Below are 22,116 nucleotides of genomic sequence, written 5' to 3' on the forward strand. Positions count from 1 at the left end.
ACCTGCTGGGCTGTTTGAAGAAGGAGAAGGAGAGGACGGCAGCTTTCCAGGCTCTGGGGCTGCTGGTAGTGGCCGTCAGGGCAGAAATTCAGCCTTACCTCTCGAAGATCCTTGAGATCATCAAGGCTGCCCTGCCACCCAAGGACTTTGCACACAAGTCAGTAATTAAAAACACTAAATTGTCTCAGAGTTTGTAGTCTCTAGATACTGTATATTTATTCATATTCAGATATCGATATGTTGGTATAAAAAATATGATTTTTCATTAATTATCCTGTTGTTGAAATAGTTCTTAGCTGCGTCTGAAATTACTCCATATTTACCACTATATGGTGCACTACATTTACTGTCTACCATTTTATATCTGAATTCTAAGTGTGCAAATGTATCCAGTGTATAGTGCCCTTAAAAATTCCAGATTGGAAAAACAGAGTAGTTTCCATAGTATGTACACTACTTTCTTCTAACAATTCCACAATGCAATGCTCTGCGTTTGCAGATGCGAAAATTACCGTTGTGCGACTCTACCGCTGACAGTGATGATGCAAAATGATGATTAGTTAGAATTTGCAATTTACTGCCCACTATTGAGTTTCTGTTAGGTAGGGAGTAGTGAGTGAGTGAGTGACAGAGGGACTAATTTTGGACACAGTCCTTCTCTTACTACACTGTTTTTGTTCACTTTTCTTGTCTCTTTATTCTCTAATATCGTTGCTGGTTTAGATTTTTTAAGAATCATTCTGGTTTTGTAGTTTTTGGTAGTGTTATGTTGGATGAGACCATCCTTATCTCCAAGGGCTAACTTAATTTTTAATTATACATAAAAATCGGAAAACCAAATCTAATATTTTGGGTAGTATCTACTCTGTGTTGGACCTGTTTAAAAATAATTTTGGCATACTGTCCATGAAATGAAAAGAGACTTGTCATTATAGTGCATGTTTTTTCACTTTCCGGTCTTCTGTTTGTGCAGGAGGCAGAAGACCATGCAGGTGGATGCCACGGTGTTCACCTGTATCAGCATGCTTTCCAGAGCCATGGGTCCCAGCATCCAGCCAGACATCAAGGAGTTGCTGGAGCCTATGCTGGCTGTGGGCCTCAGGTAGGACAGAATAGTTTTGCCACAATGCTAAATAATCCAACTAACCAAGTATTACAATTGCCTGGATTGGATTTTTGGGCTTGGTTTATGCATGCAGCAAGGTTTAAATCCAGAGTTTGAATTATATATAGTTATTTTAGTTAGCCTTTATTTAAACAGTCAAATCCAATTATTATATTCATTATAGTACAGTTATGTTTAAACTTCTATTTGTGGATAAAAACACCACAACACGCTTCATGGTCCTCATCTAAAGATGACAGCAATGATAACATTGGGGTGTTTGTCCATTTCGCCTATTCATCTAGTCCTGCACTGACAGCAGTGCTGTATGACCTTAGCCGTCAAATCCCCCAGTTGAAGAAGGACATCCAGGACGGTCTTCTGAAGATGCTCTCCTTGGTGTTGATGCACAAGCCGCTGCGTCATCCTGGCATGCCCAAAGGCCTGGCTCATCAGCTGGCCTCACCAAGCCTCACAAACATCCCCGAGGCAAGTGACGTTGGCAGCATCACACTGGCCCTGCGCACACTAGGAAGCTTTGAATTTGAGGGTAAGAACCTTGAAAAAGGCACAGCTTTTAAAACTCAGCTTTTGGGCCTAAAGCAGGACTTTGTTTTCGTTATTTATTTCTTAAGAAACACAGGAAGATGAAATCCACAGAATGAAAAACTTACAGACTCCCAAATTTGTTCTAATGCACCAAACTCCATTGATTAATCACACTTTTACTGTAAATATGACTTAGTCAGTAGAAGAAAATGACCGTTTTTCAAGTGTGGGTAGTGGCATTACAGACCTAGAATATCATAAAAAAAAAAATAACTGATGGAGTCAGTGTATTGGTGCCTGCGCACTGCACATTCAGCGAAGCTAGAAAGAAATATTGTGTTTTTAAATAGCAGGCATAAACCATCAGGTGTAAGATTGGAGCCGCTGGAGGTGAAGAAAACACTGAAATGATTAAGTGAACTGCAGAAATTGTTGGAATTGTGTTAATGGGTGTGTCCAGCTGTTCTGTGGACTGGACCCATAGGGCTTTGTACAACATACCATTGAATCAAAATACTTAATAGTTCTAAATACTGGGAATAAATTGTAGTCTTGTCTTTTTGTTTGTAACTCATGTTATTGAACAAGTTTCAGCTAAAAGAAATTGAAGCAAATGTATAAACAGAATCTGGGGTGCACTAGTGTGACAGTGTTAATATTTCTTTTCACTACAGTGGCTGTGAACACCATATGTAATATGTTTGCAGTGATTCCTATATATATTGCTTCTTAATATTGCTTAATATTTTCCAGCAGAACACTGTATATAGGCAGTCAAGGGTGAAACAGTTACTTCTCTAAGTCTGTTGTTGTCATGTTTTTGATGGTGGGTGGGTTTGCCTTTTGGTACAAAGGCAAGCTAGGATGGCATGGCGCAGCTGAGCAATTATTGTTATGGGTAATGGAATATTTCTAGCGCTTTTTAAATACAAGCTGTTGACCAACTCGCACTGCAGCACAGAGTTTTAGTTTTCAAATCCCAAGCTGTTTGAAATAAGCTGAATGGTCCTGTCTTGATGAAGAGGAAAGAGTCCTCAAGCTAATTGTATGTTCAGAAAAGCAGGGACACAAATACAGGATGAAGCAAGTCATTGCTAATTGAAGCCTTATACATGCATTCCAAAAATGCAAAAACTACAGCTAACATGTTTTGTGATTATTTGTATTACTGCCCTAAGTTGACCGAAACCACAGCTATCTATGAAGTAGTCGCAATGCCAAATCCCACAGTTCACCAATGAATCCAAACCTTTTTTTTTCTTGCACCAGGACACTCCCTCACCCAGTTTGTGCGCCACTGTGCTGATCACTTCCTGAACAGTGAACACAAGGAGATCCGGATGGAGGCAGCTCGGACCTGCTCACGCCTTCTAACCCCCTCCATCCACCTGATCGGCGGCCATGTTGTCAGCCAGACAGCTGTGCAGGTTGTTGCAGATGTGCTCAGCAAGCTGCTAGTTGTTGGAATAACTGACCCAGGTAACACATGAAAAAATAAGAAAGCAGGAGGAAAGGGTTAGTAGTACCATGTGGATTTGTTGAGTATTGTTTTTTAATATAATAATAATATAAGTAGCTGAAAGTGAGAACTCAGTGTTGCAAGAATCAGCTTTTGATTATAAGACGTGTTGCAATTGTGGCATGGGAAAGCACAACTGTTAACAGCTGAAATGACCCATGATGATAAAGGTAATAAGAGTGATAATAGAGTCAGATTTTTTCTTCTCCCTGTTCCCTACAGATCCCGATATTCGATACTGTGTGTTGGCATCTCTCGATGAGCGTTTTGATGCTCACCTCGCCCAGGCTGAGAACTTGCAGGCGCTGTTTGTCGCACTGAATGACGAGGTGTTTGAGATCAGAGAGCTGGCCATCTGCACAATCGGACGCCTCAGCAGCATGAACCCGGCCTTTGTCATGCCCTTCCTACGCAAGATGCTCATCCAGGTAGGAGAGGCACAACAGATGGCACACTATGAGTAGTTTACTGATTTATTGTGTTGAAGGTCCTGTATGGACAATAAGAGGGAGTTTGGTGTTTAACTGTCTCCCCCACCTCCTCATTGGCTCATTGATGTTTGTTCTTTTTAGCCTTCAAAATTAAATTCTGTCTGAGACATTGGTGAAATTAGGTTTGTTTCTTGGTTTGATAAACCAGTTTGGTTATTATACTTCTAAATAAATACATATTTATATATGACATATATAACATATTTATTATGCTTGAATAATACCACTTGTAGTCTGTTGTTTCAATTAGATACCTATAGAGGGCAGGATAGGCCACGGTATTTTGCCCAGCTTAAAAATCAAAAGTATTTCTATGTAAGACCAAGTATAAATTTAAGTATAAAACCCAGGTGTTTCTGTTTTTAAGATGGTGTTAGGGAGTCACAACACAAACAGCTCCTGTAACACCATAATGTACACTATGAATTAACCTAATTTTGTTTTTTTCCATATAGAGAAGTGTTGGTGTGTTATACTTAATTCAGTTTTGAATTTTGTCACAGATCTTAACAGAGTTGGAACACAGTGGTGTCGGCAGGAACAAAGAACAGAGTGCCCGAATGCTAGGCCATCTGGTCTCGAATGCCCCCCGCCTCATACGGCCATATATGGAGCCCATCCTCAAGGTACAACTCTGTTTGGTCTCCATTGTGAAGGTGTATGAGTCTATGAAAGTAAACCAGACTGTTACATGAGAGGAGCATGTGTACTCAGTACACTTTCCCTGAACAATTAAAAGTACCTTACATTCTCATTTCCTTGAGCTCTTTAAAGACATTTTTCTGATTGCAAAACCTAAGGGGAACAATGGGGTTCAGTGGGTTAAGTGACCCCCTTACCTTTATACTTTTGCAGGCTCTCATCCTAAAGCTGAAAGACCCAGACCCCAACCCCGCAGTGGTCATTAGTGTCCTTGCGACTATTGGCGAGTTGGCTCAGGTAAGTCTGGATTTTTAAATTTCATTATGTTTTGTGAGGACAGTATTGGCATACATATTTCACATTGATTTTACAGCTGCTGCTGATTGAAACCGAAGAAATCTGAGACTTGGTTACCTTATACACATTATTTGATTTTTTTTTTTTTCAGTTTTTTGCTATAACAGACAATCTTTTATGAAAGTAGATGTTAGAGCCCTACCAATAGATGTGTTCCTTGCTCCACCCTGTCTAGGTGGTACGATGGTCCTCACAGAGGGGTCAGGAAAGCACAGTTAAAGGCAGGCAGACGCTGCAGTTCAGACAGAGTGCAGGAGATTCTCAGGTAGACCAAGTGTTGACAGTTGACTCAGTGCAGGAAGCCCAGCTGTTAAGGAACCAACAGAGGAGGACAAAAAAAAATGTATGAAGGACAATGCAATGCAATGTCAACTTGTAAGCTTTGTAATTAAAGATGTATACAAGCAGAAAGCCCCTCGGTTTGGAATTTTAAAATTTTGTGATTTTGGTAAATGCTAGTGGTAGTATCAAAAAAACAAAACACTGTAGTAAATGTTGCAGACAGCAAAACACTCCCCTTATCTGACAAATCTTACCCAGGGACACTGAGAAGAATGGACTGAAAGCAATACAGAGACCGCACCAATTTTCACAGGAATTTTCCACAACCGCACAAAAACTTGTCTTCAGAATAATTTGACAAACGCTTCAATACCATCAAAATTCTACACATAAGGGCTATTGATTGATATGGTCATATTAACCAGGATCACTAGTAATTTTAATGTAAAGCAGTGTACAAAGCAATTATTCATTCCCTTTTAGATTTTAGAAGAGCCTATTGACAGAGACAGATTTAAGACCTCCAGAGTTTTGATTAGTTCTCTTGTGCCTCCCCTGCCAGGTGAGTGGGCTTGAGATGAGGAAGTGGATGGACGAACTTTTTCCAATCATCATGGACATGCTGCAAGACTCCTCCTCATTGGCCAAGAGACAGGTATGTGAAGAAAATGAGTTTCTGCTTCATCTGGTTCTAATATATATTTTTTTTAATTTTTCCTCAGCACTACTCCAGGTTCTGAAAAATATTTATTTCTTGGGTACAATAAATACACATCTACTTAAGTAAACATAACAGGATATATTTTCTGGAAACATTTTAAATTAGTCAGAAAGCATTTTGAGAGCATTGTGCTTCTGGCATTTCCTTTTTAAACAGGATTGTGTGCCAGGAGTTAACAAAAGGAAGGTTCATTCAAAAGTATTACAGTATTACCCCTACAGTATAACAATGGCTGATCAATAAGGGACTGAAAACTAGTATTGGAATGTTAACAGGGGTAAGGAAAAAGGGTTTAATCATTGGACTTTTTATTTACACGTGTAATACAGAGTAAGATGAACCATAAGAATTTGATAATATCAAAATCTTGGAAATCTTTGAAACATTTTTTAATAGGTGCATTTTATTACATGGATGTAAAGAAGCAATGTGAAGACAAGTTAATTCTAAACATTATTTGTCATGCTTCTCTATCAATGGCATTGATTGAAGAGAATCTGCCTCTGATATCCACCAGGTGGCGCTGTGGACACTGGGCCAGCAGGTGGCTAGTACAGGATACGTGGTGGAGCCTTACCGAAAGTACCCTTCCCTTCTCGAGGTGCTGCTAAACTTCCTGAAGACGGAGCAAAACCAGGGCATCAGGAGAGAGGTATGCACGGGTGCCCCTGTCTTGGCTCCTAACCCTTAGTTTTCCCCACAGTTGTCTCAGTAGAAATGTGAACCCAACTCTGTTGCTCATTTACTCAGTATGAGGACAGAAACCCTGCCTGTTAACATATATTAAACAAATGAAGGTCTGTTTAGATGTATTGACTTCGACCAGGGAATTGTAATAACATGTACACATACAGTCTGAGGCCATGCATATTTTCCATAGTTAGGGCCGGTTTATATTTCTGTGTAGGATCGACACAAAGCCTACGCCATAGCCAACACAAGTGGCCCTTGCCGTTATGAACAGTTGTACTTGTGCGCTGGTGTGTCTGTGTCGCTCTGCCAATACACCTCCAAAACGCTAGTTGGCGGTGGTGTTTCTATGCCACTGTGTTGAGTTTCTTCATGTACTTCAAACGATGGCGACCAAAACTGAGCAGATCATGTTTGAGTTTGAGCTAATAAATGCTCAAAACAGTTACTATTACTCAAATTATTGCAATGCAGAAAAGAGAGAACACGTGGGAGGAGAAGGTGGGTATGACCATTGAACGGACTGAGGCAGAGGGAAGGTGAGTTTTGTGTGCTTGTCTGGCCACTGAGAGACATCACAGTTGTTGTGGTCTGCGTCGCCCTGACATGTAGTTACATTTCTAGGGAGGTACACGTCAGGCTAGGGCGTAGGCTATAGGTTAGGGTACTTAGTTATGCCATACCTACACTGTACCTTTGGTGTCAATTCTATGCATAAGTATAAATTGGCCTTTATCCATAATTATGTGGGACTTTTTTCGTAAGTCTTGAGCTGTGATGTAAGTGATTGTTGTCATTATTTCTTCTCTTGTCTGTTACATTATGTGAGGCTCAGAGAGTTACTTGTCACTGGCAACTCTCGCACTTTGTCCTCACTATCTAATAGACCTGAAATCCTGTTCGGCTAATTATCCATTGGCTGTCGTGTAACCAGTGTAGGCTGACTATTTACTTGTTGATGTAACCTCGGGTATCACGTTTTACTGAATTTTGCGGGTTTTCTTGTGAATGTACGAATTTATCAATGCAGAAATATCCCACTGATTATCTGTCTTTTAAGCATCAAATACTCACCACCTGTGGGCCTGAAAGATGGCTCTGCTTACTCCTATGCAGAGGACAGCAGCTGAGGTCAGCCTGGATTTACAGCACTTAATACCGATCCCAGTGAGGACTCAGGGTCACAGAAAACAGTATCATAGTATCCAGAGAAGCTTCTCAAACCACTAATGCAATAAACTCCTCATCGATGTTGCTGATGTTTTCATTTCATTTTTCATTATGTTGTAAATAATCATCACTTTGCCAGTAAGTGGATAAATATGTTACTTCAACAGAGCTTCCGAACCATGAGGACAGAATGGCAACTTGTGACTGTCGAAAATTGATTCATAAATAGCATGGCTTATTTTTTTTTGAATGCTTAGACTATGATCATACAAATAAATCTAAACACTGGTAGTCGAATCAAAGTCAAGTGTAAGAGTCTGGTCAAGATGCTAACTGTGTGTGTGCTTTGTGTTTTCCAACAGGCTATCCGTGTTCTTGGTCTCCTCGGAGCTTTGGACCCCTACAAGCACAAGGTGAACATTGGAATGATTGACCAGTCAAGAGATGCCTCCGCTGTCAGTCTCTCTGAGTCCAAGTCCAGTCAGGACTCAGGTAGGCTTGTGATCACTATTACTAATCAGTTTTTCTACAATTTTGGCTGTGCTTTTAAACCAAGAGTCAGACTATGGATTAGTTTAACTTTTTATTAGTGTTCCTCAAAGTTGCAGCCTTGGGTTTGTTCTTTTGATTTTTTTTGTGTGCCTTGGACTACTCATATTCACCATACTGGAATTTGGGATGATTCCTCAGTTAGCCAGATTTTAATGGGAAATTAAACCATAAGGCAGAGGTATCATTGTTTAATTATATGTTGTATTTTTTATAGCAATTATAGTTTTTACGTTTAGATGGTAATTTTTTTCAAAAAAGAAGTTTACACTAAGGCACGGAGGACACTGTCTTAGCGCTTTTAACCCTGACCGTCTCACAAATCGCCTGTGGAGTTGGTCAGATGCATTTGATGCATTAGCAAAAAATCTAAGATGCCTCTTTAGAAATATAAACACTCCAGTTAGGAAGTGCACAGATCTCACAGCAGCTAGCCTAGACAGTAACACAATTAAAGATAGACTGTGAGGTAACTTATTGGAACAAACAACTTCTGTTTTAAAAGTCACAAAATTTATGAAATGGCAGTTTTCATTTTAGAAGTTTCATTTAAATGTCATTTAGAACAGGCATCTGAGACGTAAAACAAGGCATTTGCAGTTGGTCATAATTTCCTGCATCAGTTCTTCTACAACATTTGGATTGATAATATTCCAGCTAAAGATTGTGCACCCTGCATTTTTTTGTCCTGCTTATAAAGGACTTAGAAACACGGTATAGCTACTGTGTATATGAAAGATGCTCACATATTATAATATTTTCTAAAGCACCTGTTCATAGTGATGTAAGATGTTTTATTGTTTCGCTGAATTTAACAATATTTAATTGTGGAAAATCAAATTTAGACATCAGTCTGATGCATGTTGAAACATGATTGCATACACAGAATCCCCTCAGTTAGTTTCAAGTCAGTGCTGTGGAAAGAGCTATGAGTAAAACACACCTTTGAAGTCTTGAGTACAGTTTTTCTGTGGTCAGATTATGATTACTCTAGAGAGTAACTAAATACATCTTCAATTAATTGACATGTTGAATCAGGCTCACATAAACCAATAAAATCCTGCCTGGCCAAAAACACTTAGGATTATCATTTACGGTTTGGCTGTTTTACATTTTACAAATACAAATCTTATTTTGAATAGAGGGCAGAGAACGGACATGTTTATGTACTCAAAACAAAACCCAATTATTCAGGGTCTTGTACCGACATTTAAAAAGTTAACAGCATCTATGGATTTTTGTTTGTGATTTGTGGGAGCCTTCGTTGTTTGGGATCTAATTTCTGGCTTTTGTCTGATCTACGCCCAACTAAATCTCCAGAATGAGGTACTGTCAATACACAAGGAAATATAACTGCCTCACATCTTTTAAAGTGGAGATATTTAATTTAAAGTGACCCACTTTAGACAGACTTAAGCCTCTGTTTTAACGACTGATTGTAAAGAATTTACATCACTGCTTTTTATGTGGGAGAATTGATTACTGATACAGTCTATATACAGTTAAATGTATAACCGTATCAACTGATCCTATCCAATTGCTGTCAGAGTTTGTTTTGTCAGTATGTTTTTCACAAACCGTCAGAACAAAGCATGAAATGTATGTGACAGAACAGAACCGATGAGGCATTTTTCTAACTGTGGCATTATCTGTATGGAAAGATAAATCCATCTTCAAATATATTTATTACTTAGATAATACCAGGTTATACATCTGGTTCATATCTTTTTCCCACCAGTCTTCCTGCTGCTCTGACTTTCAACCCATTAAATTAACTGTAAGATACCAGTGGCTAAAAACACAGAATACAGGTAGATTTGGCTCTTATTGTAAGCAAGGGTATCCAAAAGAACGTTGTTCTTTACTTCCCACAGTATGATAGGAATAACATACTGATGATTTTTCTCTTTTTTGGCCAGACTAGTTGTGAGGTAGAAACCCACTGGTTATCCTGGGAATGGCAGTTATGGAAAGGTCATAGTGTCCCCAAAACATTTGGATTCATCCTCTGTTGACTACAATAAACCACTGAAACTCTCATGGTAATTAAGGAGTCTTTTACATGCCTTATCATAGATGGCAAATTTTAAGCAGATTGTGGCACATAATGAAAGGTATTGCTGTCACAAAGGCCATCATCCTCTGGAGATCTTGAAAATTCATAATAATTACAATAAAAATGCTACTCTGTCCTTAGTCATGTGGATTGTGTATGGAGAATGCAGGATCACTTGTCTGATTCAGTTATGCATCTCAGTATTTGACCTTGGACAATATAGTAATAGTTTTACCAGTTTGTTCTCCAGCTAAATGGACTGTGACCAGAATTTGAGGTTGTGTATCTTTTGGCTGATTTTTCAGGACCAGTGTCTGGAGCACTAGCATTTTCGACTGCATGTATTTTGTTATGTGGGAGGTCATTGGCTAGGCCCATCTCCTCACCTGACTTCAAACAAGACCAGTCACATAACTACAAAACGACAGGGTCATAAAACTGACAAAATGATGTGAATTCCTTCTTAGTAAGTTGCTGTACTTACATCTGTTATTGTGGCTAGGAAACATTTCAGTTTTTTGCTACGCAGCTGAAGCCTGAATTATTACACTACTGCTGCCTCACTTAGCTACACTGATGCCTGTTTGTGGGTTTAAAAGATACAGATGTCTAGCCATCTATCAGCTTCAGTAATCTAGACTTGGTGAAGGCTGGAATAAAAGATCCAACATGGAAGCTACCCTCTTTTCCCTATAGGCTCTGTGCCAGTCGGCTATGTCTACAGTCCAGAGTCTGAAAGGAGACAGCTTGAGCAGCTGAAACTGTATTCCTGCAGAAGGCCAGTGAAACACTAGATACCGGACATCTGTATTCTCAGATGCCTTGTAAAGCTCAGTAACTCTGCATAGATAAATAGACAGACTGACCCACTTTTACTTATTAAAAACGATATATCACCATTGTTGCTTGGTTTATTTTAAGAAATACTAGAAAGAAGAAAACAATTATGCTCTGGGCATGACTGCCAAAACCCTCGTGGCTGCTTAGATTCTCCGGTAATTGAAGTGATTCTGAAATGGCGTATTACGGATGGCAGCAATCGCACGAATATCTTGAATTTTGAGGGTAAAGGTGAGATTTGTCAGGCTCTCAGATCAAAACACTAACACACCCACACTGTATTAGTGTGGGTGTGTTGCTTCAGGTGCTCATGATAAGATCAAATACAATGCAGGAAGGCTGGATTGAGTTGTACATCAGTGAGCTGGAAGACTTATTAGACATCAAAACACTCCACAGCTTTTTATGATGCCATGGGACAGTATTTTTACAAGTCTGTCATCTTACCTTTTCCTTCAACAATCATGAGGTGACAGAAGTTTTACTGTTCTTGTTCCAACTTTAACCAGCAATGTAAAATTTCAAGTATTTGATTGGTTGAGGTAGAGCCTGAACGTAGCATTGTTCTTTGGCAAAAGTTGGCCCAGCTTAAAAGCTTTAGCTGGGTGACTTGTGTTTTTTTTGCCAGGGTGACTGTTTATCAGGTTCTGCACTGTACCAACGCAGCAATCTCACTGAATTGACTAAAGGGCGGCTTCATTTTTTTCCCCATGCATTGCTAACGATCTGAACTCAAACCTAGCGCTAAGATTAATTCAAATTTTGTATAGCATAGAACAAAAATGTTTGGTCATGTATTTCTCTGTAATACTAGATAGCCTTTTTAAAATCTCACCATGTGGGTCTATCCATAGGGGGACCTTGGGGTTGTTGCTGTGATTTTAGTCTGTGCGAGCCTGATGATCAGTATATTAAAGGGTTTGTGTATAGAGGACTTGGTATTATTGTTGTCTAGGACTACTTATATTCACCATAATGGATAATTCCTCAGTCAGCCAGATTTTAGAAGAAAATGAGTTTCTGCTTCATCTGGTTCTAATATATATTTTTTTAATTTTTCCTCAGCACTACTCCAGGTTCTGAAAAATATTTATTTCTTGGGTACAATAAATACACATCTACTTAAGTAAACATAACAGGATATCTTTTCTGGAAACATTTTAAATTAGTCAGAAAGCATTTTGAGAGCATTGTGCTTCTGGCATTTCCTTTTTAAACAGGATTGTGTGCCAGGAGTTAACAAAAGGAAGGTTCATTCAAAAGTATTACAGTATTACCCCTACAGTATAACAATGGCTGATCAATAAGGGACTGAAAACTAGTATTGGAATGTCAGCAGTCAGCCAGATTTTACAGTGCAAGTAAACCAAAAGGCAGACTTACTATTGTTTAATTACTTGTTGTATTGTTTTATAGCCATTATAGTTTTTGCGTTTAGTAATTTCTTTCAAGAAAAGATGTTTCCGGTAAGGCACAGAGAATATATTGTATTAGCTAATATACTATATGAGCTTTTCAGTACTGGTCATCTCCCAAACCACCTGGGGAGGCAGTTTTGATGCATTTGATACATTAGCAACAAATATCAGGTGTCTTGTTATAAATATATACACTCCGATCAGGAAGTGCACAAATCTGACATCAAATAGCCTAGATTAATGTAAAATGTGTGTAGCATAGAACAAAGAGGTTTGATCATGCACTTCCCTTACAGTCTTATAACTGTGTGAACTCATATCATCATGAAATACCTCATAATGCCTAAATAAAAATGAAAGGTAGCCCAAAAGAGAAACAGTAATATGTTTGTGTTGGCAAACTAAGTTATTTTTCCATTGTTGGGCTTTAAACAGGACAAAACACACAGGGCATAGTCATCAAATACTGCAATCAAGCTCTGTCTCATTAAAAAAAGAAGAAGAAAAAAATCCGTATTTAATTTTTTGGCGAGTGCTACAATGGAGTGTGGTGCCAGAACTGACAAGCGGCCAGCAGCAACAAGCCAAAAATATCAGCGCTCTTCTCCTATCAGCTTATTATTGTTGTCAAACTTTATAGCCAGTACCAGAAGCATTTTCAGCTGTAGTATGGAGAGGAGGTGTTGATATAGATGGTGAAGGGGGGCTGGGTCTGGGAAGCCATAAATCATTGTTGATATACTCAAAGGTACAAAGTGGAGAATTATTGCCTGGCTAATGGTCTTGGAGAGTAATGACGGCATAGCATTCAGTCCTACATATTCACAAGGGTTGTGCTGATGAAGTTACTGCTGGAATTGAATTTATAGTTGTAAAATTAGCTCCAGTCTATGTGATGGTATGATCGCAATTGGAAAAACCAGAAGTAGTTTAAATGGACCGCTTTTATCCTTGAGAATCATGCTGGAGTTGTTCTTTTACTGCTTGACTAAAGAAAAGGCTTATTGCTGCTGACTGACACTAGTGCTAGCTTCACATAGTGAGTTAAAAGCAAAATCTGTGATCCAAAATAAGTTTTCCTCCACAACAAAAAATCAAACCACTAGTTCCTTTTCAGTACAGAGCCAACATTAGACTAAATTACAACTAAAAGTTATTATTGTCTTCTAATATGGTTTAAGGTTGGTTTATATGTGCAATTCTTGTGAATAGCAGGACCCCCCCGTTTCTATTAGTAAAGAAAAAGGCTTCAATGCAAAATGCAGACATTCCTTCTATAATTCATAGTTTGAAGTTATTTCTGTTAATATTTCTCAAGTGTTTAGGGAATGATGACAAAAATACAGATTTGGTTACTAATCCAGGAGATGACTGATTGATTGAACTTTTATGAAATATGTCTGTGCTGTAGTAAATAGTACATGTGGACAATGGAGTGGCTTGTGATTAGCACTGTTGTCTCACCTTTGAAGATGTGGTATGTGGAGGACTGAAACCTATATAAATATATAGGTTTATATAAATATATAAATAAATAACCTATATATATATAACCTATATATAAACCTATATAATGGTGGACTTGAGCAGTCCTTTCAACTTGTGTTAATACCAGGAAGCTTCCCTCAGATGATTGAAAAAGTATGAAATACTTTGCTGGAATTACTATTGGAAGTATTTATAATCATTTCTTCCTCAACAGTGTGAGATGTTGCAAGTGTTGTATGATAAGTTAGTAACAAAAACCCAAGGGAACCCCTCTATTTTCTCTTCATCCCAGCGGACTACAGCACCAGTGAGATGCTAGTGAATATGGGCAACCTGCCCCTGGATGAGTTTTACCCGGCTGTGGCAATTGTCACTCTAATGCGCATCCTGAGGGATCCTTCACTCTCCAACCACCATACCATGGTAGTCCAGGCTGTCACCTTCATCTTTAAGTCTCTTGGCCTCAAATGTGTCCAGTTCCTGCCCCAGGTCATGCCCACTTTCCTCAATGTCATCCGGGTGTGTGATGCCAGTATCCGAGAGGTAGGTAGCACTACAGGGTAAGAGGAAGGATGCCGTCTTGTTGCTTTGTTATCTTTTTACCTCTTGTTAATAGTCAGTTATTCACAAAGCAGGTCTCTTACTCTCTTTGCTGTCTGTGCTCTTGTTGTCCTCCAGTTCCTCTTCCAGCAGATGGGAATGGTTGTGTGCTTTGTGAAGATCCACATCCGCCCCTACATGGACGACATCTTCACCCTCATCAGAGTGAGTAACTGTGTCAACACCCCCACCGACCCCAGTCCCTAAACACTGATCATCCAGCCCTTCTTTTTCTTGTGAGTCAGACAAACAGCTGCAAACTCTTATTTGCACTCAGTTGTGCTCTCCACTTTCTTCATTAGGAGTAATGTGTTCAGTTCCCCTGGATGAAGGTCTGGCTCCACGTCCCCCAGCAACACACATCATGCGTGGTGTGGTACTTAACTCTCAAGATTAAAGAGGCTGTGGGAGTGGAACAATGAGAAAATCATGTTATTAATATTTGGATAATATTCTTTTTTTCTCTTTTTAGTGTTGGTCATTGTTTCTAACTGCAATGCTAGATGCAGCTCTGATGTACATTTCCACTCACATTGTCCAATTTATTTCTAAGAGAAAGCTGGTGATGACTCCTCACATTCACTCTTATCACATGATGCGGAACAACTGCTAAGGCCATAGTCCCTGCACTTGCACAAACACACTTGTCTAGCACATAATCATTTAGCAAGGCACAAAATATCGTATGACTGTCCTTTTATCGGAATTTAGGTAACAGTTTTGCAATGGCGGTAACTCCTCCTTGAGAAAAGTAGTTCAGAAAACTGGCCCAAGGCACTTCAAGTCTCTCTGAGTTAATAAGTAGCGAGCGAAACAAAGAATCTATTCATTTTTGCTCCAGCTCAGGTCCTGCATCCAGATGAGGGGGCTGGAATAGCCATTCAGGATATACACTCACTTGCACTCTAGTCAGCTGCCACAGGGAGGGAAAGCAGGAAGTTGGGGGCTGCTTGAGACCTCTGGTCACTGACAAAACACCTCCACCAGATCTCACAGCTGAGGCCCATTGACTGATTGACATATTGCGTGACTTCAGGTCCTTAACTCCTATTGTTATTGTCTCTAATGTACACAGTGGCCATTCCTAAATTTTCCAAAACGGTGTCATAAGCCACAAGATGTGATGTCAGTCCCAGTTGATAGGAGACTGTCTCCATTACTCACTATGTAGTATTGTGAAGCTCCCTCTCTGCCTCTGGCATGTGAACGCTTTGTATTTCCAGAGGGAAATCTGCCTAAACATCTGTCTCACACTCACCTCATTGATGGAAATACATTTTGAACCAGTTCCTAAGACTAACACAAACCCTCAGCTATATAGCAGAGCAACATGGATGAGGACGTTCTTTGTGCTAAGTACTTGGGACATACTTTGAAAATTGTAAAGGTTTATATTCAAAAATTGGACTTAAATTGGAACATTCATTTAGGTCACCCTTATTTAGGCCAGTTGTGTCTATCTATTAGCTTAGTAAGTTATTTTTGTGCATTTTTTAGATCATGCTCTATATTTATATATTAAATATATTAATATATTAAACAATATATTAATTTTATTAAATCTATTCTCCACATAAACTGACCGGCTAATATTATTTAACTGTTGTTTTTCAGTAAGGTGGTAAGCTAATTTTTATTATCATAATAATATTAGAGCTGGGAAACTGAAATCTAGCATCAAAGCAGTGGGAGAGTGAATAATCTTCTGTAGTGTACATTTGGCTTATAGTATTGCAATCCACTTCTTTGCTATAAAAAGCCAGCACAGAAGTTTCTTAGTTTATCAATATTGGAAGAAATACTCCATATGACGTTATTCTAAATAATAGCAACATATTGTGTTCTGTGCTGTAGGAGTACTGGACACCAAACAACCCCATGCAGAACACCATCATCCTTCTGATCGAGCAGATTGTGGTGGCACTGGGTGGAGAGTTCAAGCTCTATCTGCCTCAGCTTATCCCACACATGTTGCGTGTCTTCATGCACGACAACAGCACCGGGCGCAGTGTTACCATAAAGGTGAGTGAAAGGTGGGGCAGTTCAGATGACAAAATCGCCAATCCTGCTGTGCAATTATAGGCTTATACCAGGCTAAAGTGGTGTATGCAAGATTTTCCATGAACTTTGTACAATCTGCGATTGAAGTGTACACCGAAGAGTAGCCCATCCAGGATATCTAACGTAGGAAGAAAAGCTGCTGTTACCCCCATGTTGATTCACAGGGCTTTTACTGAAAAAATACTACTAGATAACAAAAATTTTTTTTCTTAACATTTATTATTTCAGTGTTGCAAAAGGTTTTAGTAGCAGTAAAACATGTTTTTTGTATTTTTAATAGATTGAGAAATAAATGTTTGTGTAAAATGTTTTTTGTTTTTTGCCAAGGTCACATTTTTCATTTATAGTTAGTCCATAAGTCCATAAGTATTTTGACAGTGACACAATTTTCAAAACTTTTCATCTGTAAATGGATATGAAAACTAAGTCTACAAGATGTGATTGGAGTGCAGATTTTCAGCTTTAATTCAATGGGTTTATCAGAAATATCTCTAACCATTTAGGAAGACACAGTAATTTTTATACATAGTCATTCATTTTAAAAGGCTCAAAAGTAATTGGACAATTGACTGACAGTTTCATGGCCATGTGTGGCCTATTCCCTCGTTATTTAATTTCAGATAAAGCAGATAAAAGTCTGGAATGGAGTTGATTTCAAGTGTTGAATTTGCATTTGGTAGCTGTTCATGGGAATTCAGATGGAGGAGGCCATCAGTAGGCTGAAAAAACAAAACAAACCTATCAGACAGATGGCAGAAACTTTAGGAGTGGCCAAATCAACAATTTAGTACATTCTTAAAAAGAAAGAATGCACTGGTGAGCTCACCAAAACCAAAAGGTCTGGAAGACCACGGAAGACAACTAAAGTGGATGATTGCAGAATTCTTTCCTTGGTAGAGAAAAACCTTTCACAACATTTCGCCAGGTCAAGAACACTCTCCAGGAGGTAGGCGTATCATTGTCAAAGTCTACAATCAAGAGATGCCTTCATGAATTTAAATATAGAGGGTTTATCACAAGGTGCAAACCACTGGTAACACTCAAGAACAGAAAGGCCAGATTAGACTTTGCCAGAAAAAATTTAAAAAAGCCTGCCCAGTTCTGGAAGAAGATTCTTTGGACAGATGAAACCAAGCTTAACTTGTACCAGAATGATGGGACGAGAAGAGTATGGATAAGGAAGGGAACGGCTCATGATCCAAAGCATACCACATCATCTGTCAAGCATGGTGGAGGCAGTGTTATGGCCTGGGCATGTATGGCTGCCAATGGAACTGGGTCACTGGTGTTTATTCATGATGTGACTGCTGATAGAAGTAGCAGGATGAATTCTGAAGTGTACAGGGTTATACTATCTGCTCAGATTCAGCCAAATGCTGGAAAACTTATAGGACGGAACTTCACAGTACAGATGGATAAATATCCAAAAACTTAACGTGAAAGCAGCCCAAGAGCTCCTCAAGGCCAAGAAACTGAATGTTATTCAACGGCCAAGTCAGTCACTTGACCTCAACCCAATTGAGCATGCTTTTCACTTAGTGAAGATGCTTTTCATTTCCTAAAAGGTCAATGGGATATTTTTTTTGTAACCCCTTGAATTAAAGCTGAAAGTCTACACTTCAGTCACATTGATGGTTCATTTCAAATCCATCGTGGTGGTGTACAGAGGAAAAATTGCAAAAATTGTGCCATGTGCATGTGAAATTTATATCATAAGAAAAATTACAGGTTGACCTTTACCTGTGACACATAGAATTTAACATGTCAGAATTAAAAAATATAATTAGAAATTTAACAATAAAGATACAACAAACTGAGAGTTTGCAGAAATGAATACAGAAAGGCTGGAATTGAAATTGTGGTCACAGAGCTGGAACAGCTTAAACAAAGTTCTTTCAGAACCCTCACCAGGGGCTTAACAAATAAAAAATATTGCTTGGAAACAGCTTAATGCTGCCACGAATGCTTACTCAGCAGAGTGCAGAGCAGTAGCAGAAAAAAAAAACAAAAAACTGAGTCATTTGAACATACAGCACTTGCACTAAAAACACACCAAACTACCTGCTGTGGCCACGTGCAATGGCAGCATCATAATCACAGTGTGTATACTTTTAATAATGCACTCCCTGTATGTTCATCATGTTCCATGTCCTCGAGCAATGCATTATTTTCCATTTTGTTCAGTCACTGTCAATTTCTTTTTGTTGTCTTTTACATAATTTTACTGGTGGCATTAGTTCAAACCCAATTTCCAACTCTCTCTTTCTAAATGGTAGGATTATTTTTTCCTGCCGGAATATGTTTGATAGTGCTTTGAGAAAACCACATAGTTGCCTAAGCATTTGTCTATTTATCTTACAAATAAGGGCAGAGACCGTCAGTGGTTGTCATGCTTATTTCTTTACTCTTTGCAAGTCTGGTGGATTACAAATCGTTCTTCCTCTATTTTGTGGATCATATTTTTGGCTGGACTGCAACAGCGTGGCCAGCCCAATGAACACGAATGTCCATGACTGACTGACTGACTGACTGACTGACTGACTGACTGACTGATAAAGTTGTCTGTGAAGATTCTCAGTCATCCAGGTCATGGTATAAGTGTAAGTGCTACATGAAGGCAACTGCCTTTTGTCAATAAAGTTACATCATTGGTCAGCTGAATATCACTTGACTACATGCTGAAGTTACACCATTTGCTGTTGCTCTTTCAAAATGTAAGGCGCAAACAGTTTCTGTTGCATTATTTGGGGAGTTGTTGAAAAGCAGTGTTGCCAACTTAGCGCCCCTGTTGCTACATTTACTGACTTTTCATGCCCTTTTAGCTACTTTTCTTCACGAAATCATCGAGCGACAAATTCAAGTGACTTTTTGGACTAACATTAGCTACTCTCCGTAGGAGAGAGAGGCCAGTATTACCTCGTAAGCGCACGGTCGGACTTGCCCTCCGCAGGCACACTTCAGTACGCATCCCCTTTAATTGAGCGCACGGCAGTTGACACAGACAGAATGAGCCTCTAACTTTCTCTCTGAGTGATAATTTTATATTTAAATATAAACGAAATCACAGCACAGCCATTGGGTTTAACTTATGTGTATGGTGATTTTGTAAGACAACATCACGGTAATAAAATCGGGGGTGCAGTGCGGAGCAGCAGCTTGAAAATGGCTTGGAAGTGACAGCTGGCTAACATTAAGTCTTAATGGGCCACGTTTCAGTCACTATTTCATACTTGTTCTGTTGTCTGACAACAGAAAAAGAAAAACATGTAAATGAGAACAGCTTTATTGGGAATTAGGCTGTGTTAAATGTCTCTATATGTGAGCACAAAGAGTAGGAGAGAAGCAAACAGATAATGGGCGGTCTAGCCACATACTAGGTTATGACCTTGTCTTGTTAATATACGGCTTTCTTTGTTGAACACAAAGTTCTCTATGTGGTACAAAATTGGTAAATCCCACATTATGCTTAGAAAAAGAGTGGAGGTTTCTCAAATGTGTCCCATGTGTACATCACTACATCAGATTCTAGCAGGCTTTGGAATCCTGAGGACAAAGTTTGAGAACTATGGATGTAGAACAGGTAAATAACCTGATGAGTCAGAGTCAGATGAAAGTAACGAGACTTTGTCACAGTATAATATGACCGCAAATAATGTGTTGCGTAACTGATTTTCTTTTAGGTAAGAGTTGACCACTCAGCTTACTTTGACATTTGACAGATGCACTGAAAAGTGACACATTGTATGTGTAATAAGTCTGATGGAGAAAGTGCACTAATGAGATTGAAAAGATCACGTTAGATTCGAGTTGTTGTTTGGGTAGATAACTAAATTTTGCTAGCACTGTCAAGGGGAGCGAATATTTAAAAAGTACTTCTGTCACTCCACACTTTCTCAGGGAGCACAGGAGCTCAGCCCATGTTTGACTTATTGTGGAGCTGTTTTCCGTTTGTGGTTTCTGTCAATATCTGTCAAGACCATTCAGGTCCAAGCTGTTCACTTGTAATACAGCAGCTCAAAGACAGTATAGACCTGTAGCTAACACACTCTCCTATTTCAGCAGCTGCTGCTAGCAGTTGTTGGGGTTTTCCCTCAAACCCTAAATCATGGTTTGGGTAAAGACCACAAAGACAGCATCATAAGGAGCACGGTCATCTAGTTGTTTCTCCTCTGGTGCAGTTTTGTCTCAGAATCTCCAGTATTAGATAACCCAGGAGCCCACAGTCTGGATAGTCTGTAACTGGATCTGGAGCCTAATTATAAGCACAGGATGGGGATCATGATTTGGGGGACCTGGGAATCAGGTTACCTTCTCGTCCAAATTAGAAGAAAAGAAAAACATACTTAAATCATTTCATGGAGCTGTTCTGTCCACAGCACAGCACACACGCACACTTGTACACCTCCACCTTGGCTTCCTGCTGTCTCGCCGTGTGCAATTTAGACATAGGGTTGGAGGTGCGGGCAAAGAGAAGAAGCAGTCATAGTGTGTGGTGGGTTTGTTGGCTGCAACATACGTCATATTTTAAAACCACCATCCATCCACATGTGCTGCTCACACATGCTCCACACAACGTGGTTTGACCATGAGACCAAACTACAGAAACCTTCTCAAAAAAACAACCAAATTTAATGTTAACATTTTTATTTAAGACTTGTTGTGGACAGCTGGCTGGCTATATCGAAGAGCAAAAACACCCAGTACGCCCTGCTACCTTGCTGATACATTTATGAATTTAGCACATTATATTCAGACTGTTGCTTCATGAGCGATTCAAAATTCCTGTGCCACAATCAGATTTGGTGTCCCCCCATTAGAAAAGAGTTTCAACGACACTCAGAAAAAATGGTGTGTTATCCTTATTACAGTATATTGTCTAATCATGACAGGAGGGTCACACTCAGTCAGGTCATACTTGGGTATCACAAGTACGGATGACAAGTAGGCAAAATGTTTTTGGCCATCCAGCCTTTATAAATGTCATTACCACATTCAAAATTGAAACGAGAAGATATATGAATAGTTGATAGATGTGTCTGTGCAATGAAACCATTGATTTAGAATCCCATGAACCTTTGCACAGGAGGAAACATCATGACAATATAAGCTCCCATTTCTTTTCCATTTCAGTTGTGCAGCTAATTTTAATCATCTTGAAGACATGAATAAATTATGCATAAATTTGGCAAGGGCTACCACCAGATTCTTAAAAGAAAGTAAACATTTAGTTAGTTAGTTAGGTTACGTACACCATAGGCCTTAACAGCAATCCTACTCATTCATGGCATATCATAGGACCACTGTTTTGGATAGACAACCACATCACATTTCTCTCATGATTGTCTACTTTGGTTTCATTCGGGACAGCCCAAAATCATACAGTGTATAGGGACAATAACGTAAAACTCTACATTAAGGTTCAACACACTAGTGTATGTTAATGCCAATATGCACAAATATATTGAACAGAAGATTCCCAGTGGGAATCAAACTAGAGATATCAAGGTTACATAGTACATATTATATAGTATTATATATGACTGCTGGCCCACCAGGACACCCTACATTGTGTGTTTCA

The 22,116-nt window shown here is 39.2% G+C and overlaps 1 protein-coding gene across 3 annotated transcripts in view; it reads left to right on the forward strand.

Moving 5' to 3' along the window:
* mtor (mechanistic target of rapamycin kinase) overlaps positions 1–22,116 on the forward strand; it is a 99,811-nt gene that overhangs the window by 8,823 nt on the left and 68,872 nt on the right. For all 3 annotated transcript variants that reach the window (XM_040152248.1, XM_040152249.1, XM_040152250.1), the window contains 13 exons: positions 1–157; positions 974–1,102; positions 1,411–1,655; positions 2,924–3,133; positions 3,396–3,601; positions 4,168–4,290; positions 4,520–4,603; positions 5,508–5,600; positions 6,184–6,318; positions 7,889–8,018; positions 14,170–14,420; positions 14,556–14,642; positions 16,332–16,499. The exon at positions 1–157 is cut by the window's left edge and continues 27 nt beyond it. In XM_040152248.1, the coding sequence (XP_040008182.1) occupies positions 1–157; positions 974–1,102; positions 1,411–1,655; positions 2,924–3,133; positions 3,396–3,601; positions 4,168–4,290; positions 4,520–4,603; positions 5,508–5,600; positions 6,184–6,318; positions 7,889–8,018; positions 14,170–14,420; positions 14,556–14,642; positions 16,332–16,499 (2,018 nt within the window). The remainder of the gene's footprint in view (positions 158–973; positions 1,103–1,410; positions 1,656–2,923; positions 3,134–3,395; positions 3,602–4,167; positions 4,291–4,519; positions 4,604–5,507; positions 5,601–6,183; positions 6,319–7,888; positions 8,019–14,169; positions 14,421–14,555; positions 14,643–16,331; positions 16,500–22,116) is intronic.

Source organism: Xiphias gladius, chromosome 18 (assembly GCF_016859285.1).
Source record: "Xiphias gladius isolate SHS-SW01 ecotype Sanya breed wild chromosome 18, ASM1685928v1, whole genome shotgun sequence".
NCBI lineage: Eukaryota > Metazoa > Chordata > Actinopteri > Istiophoriformes > Xiphiidae > Xiphias > Xiphias gladius.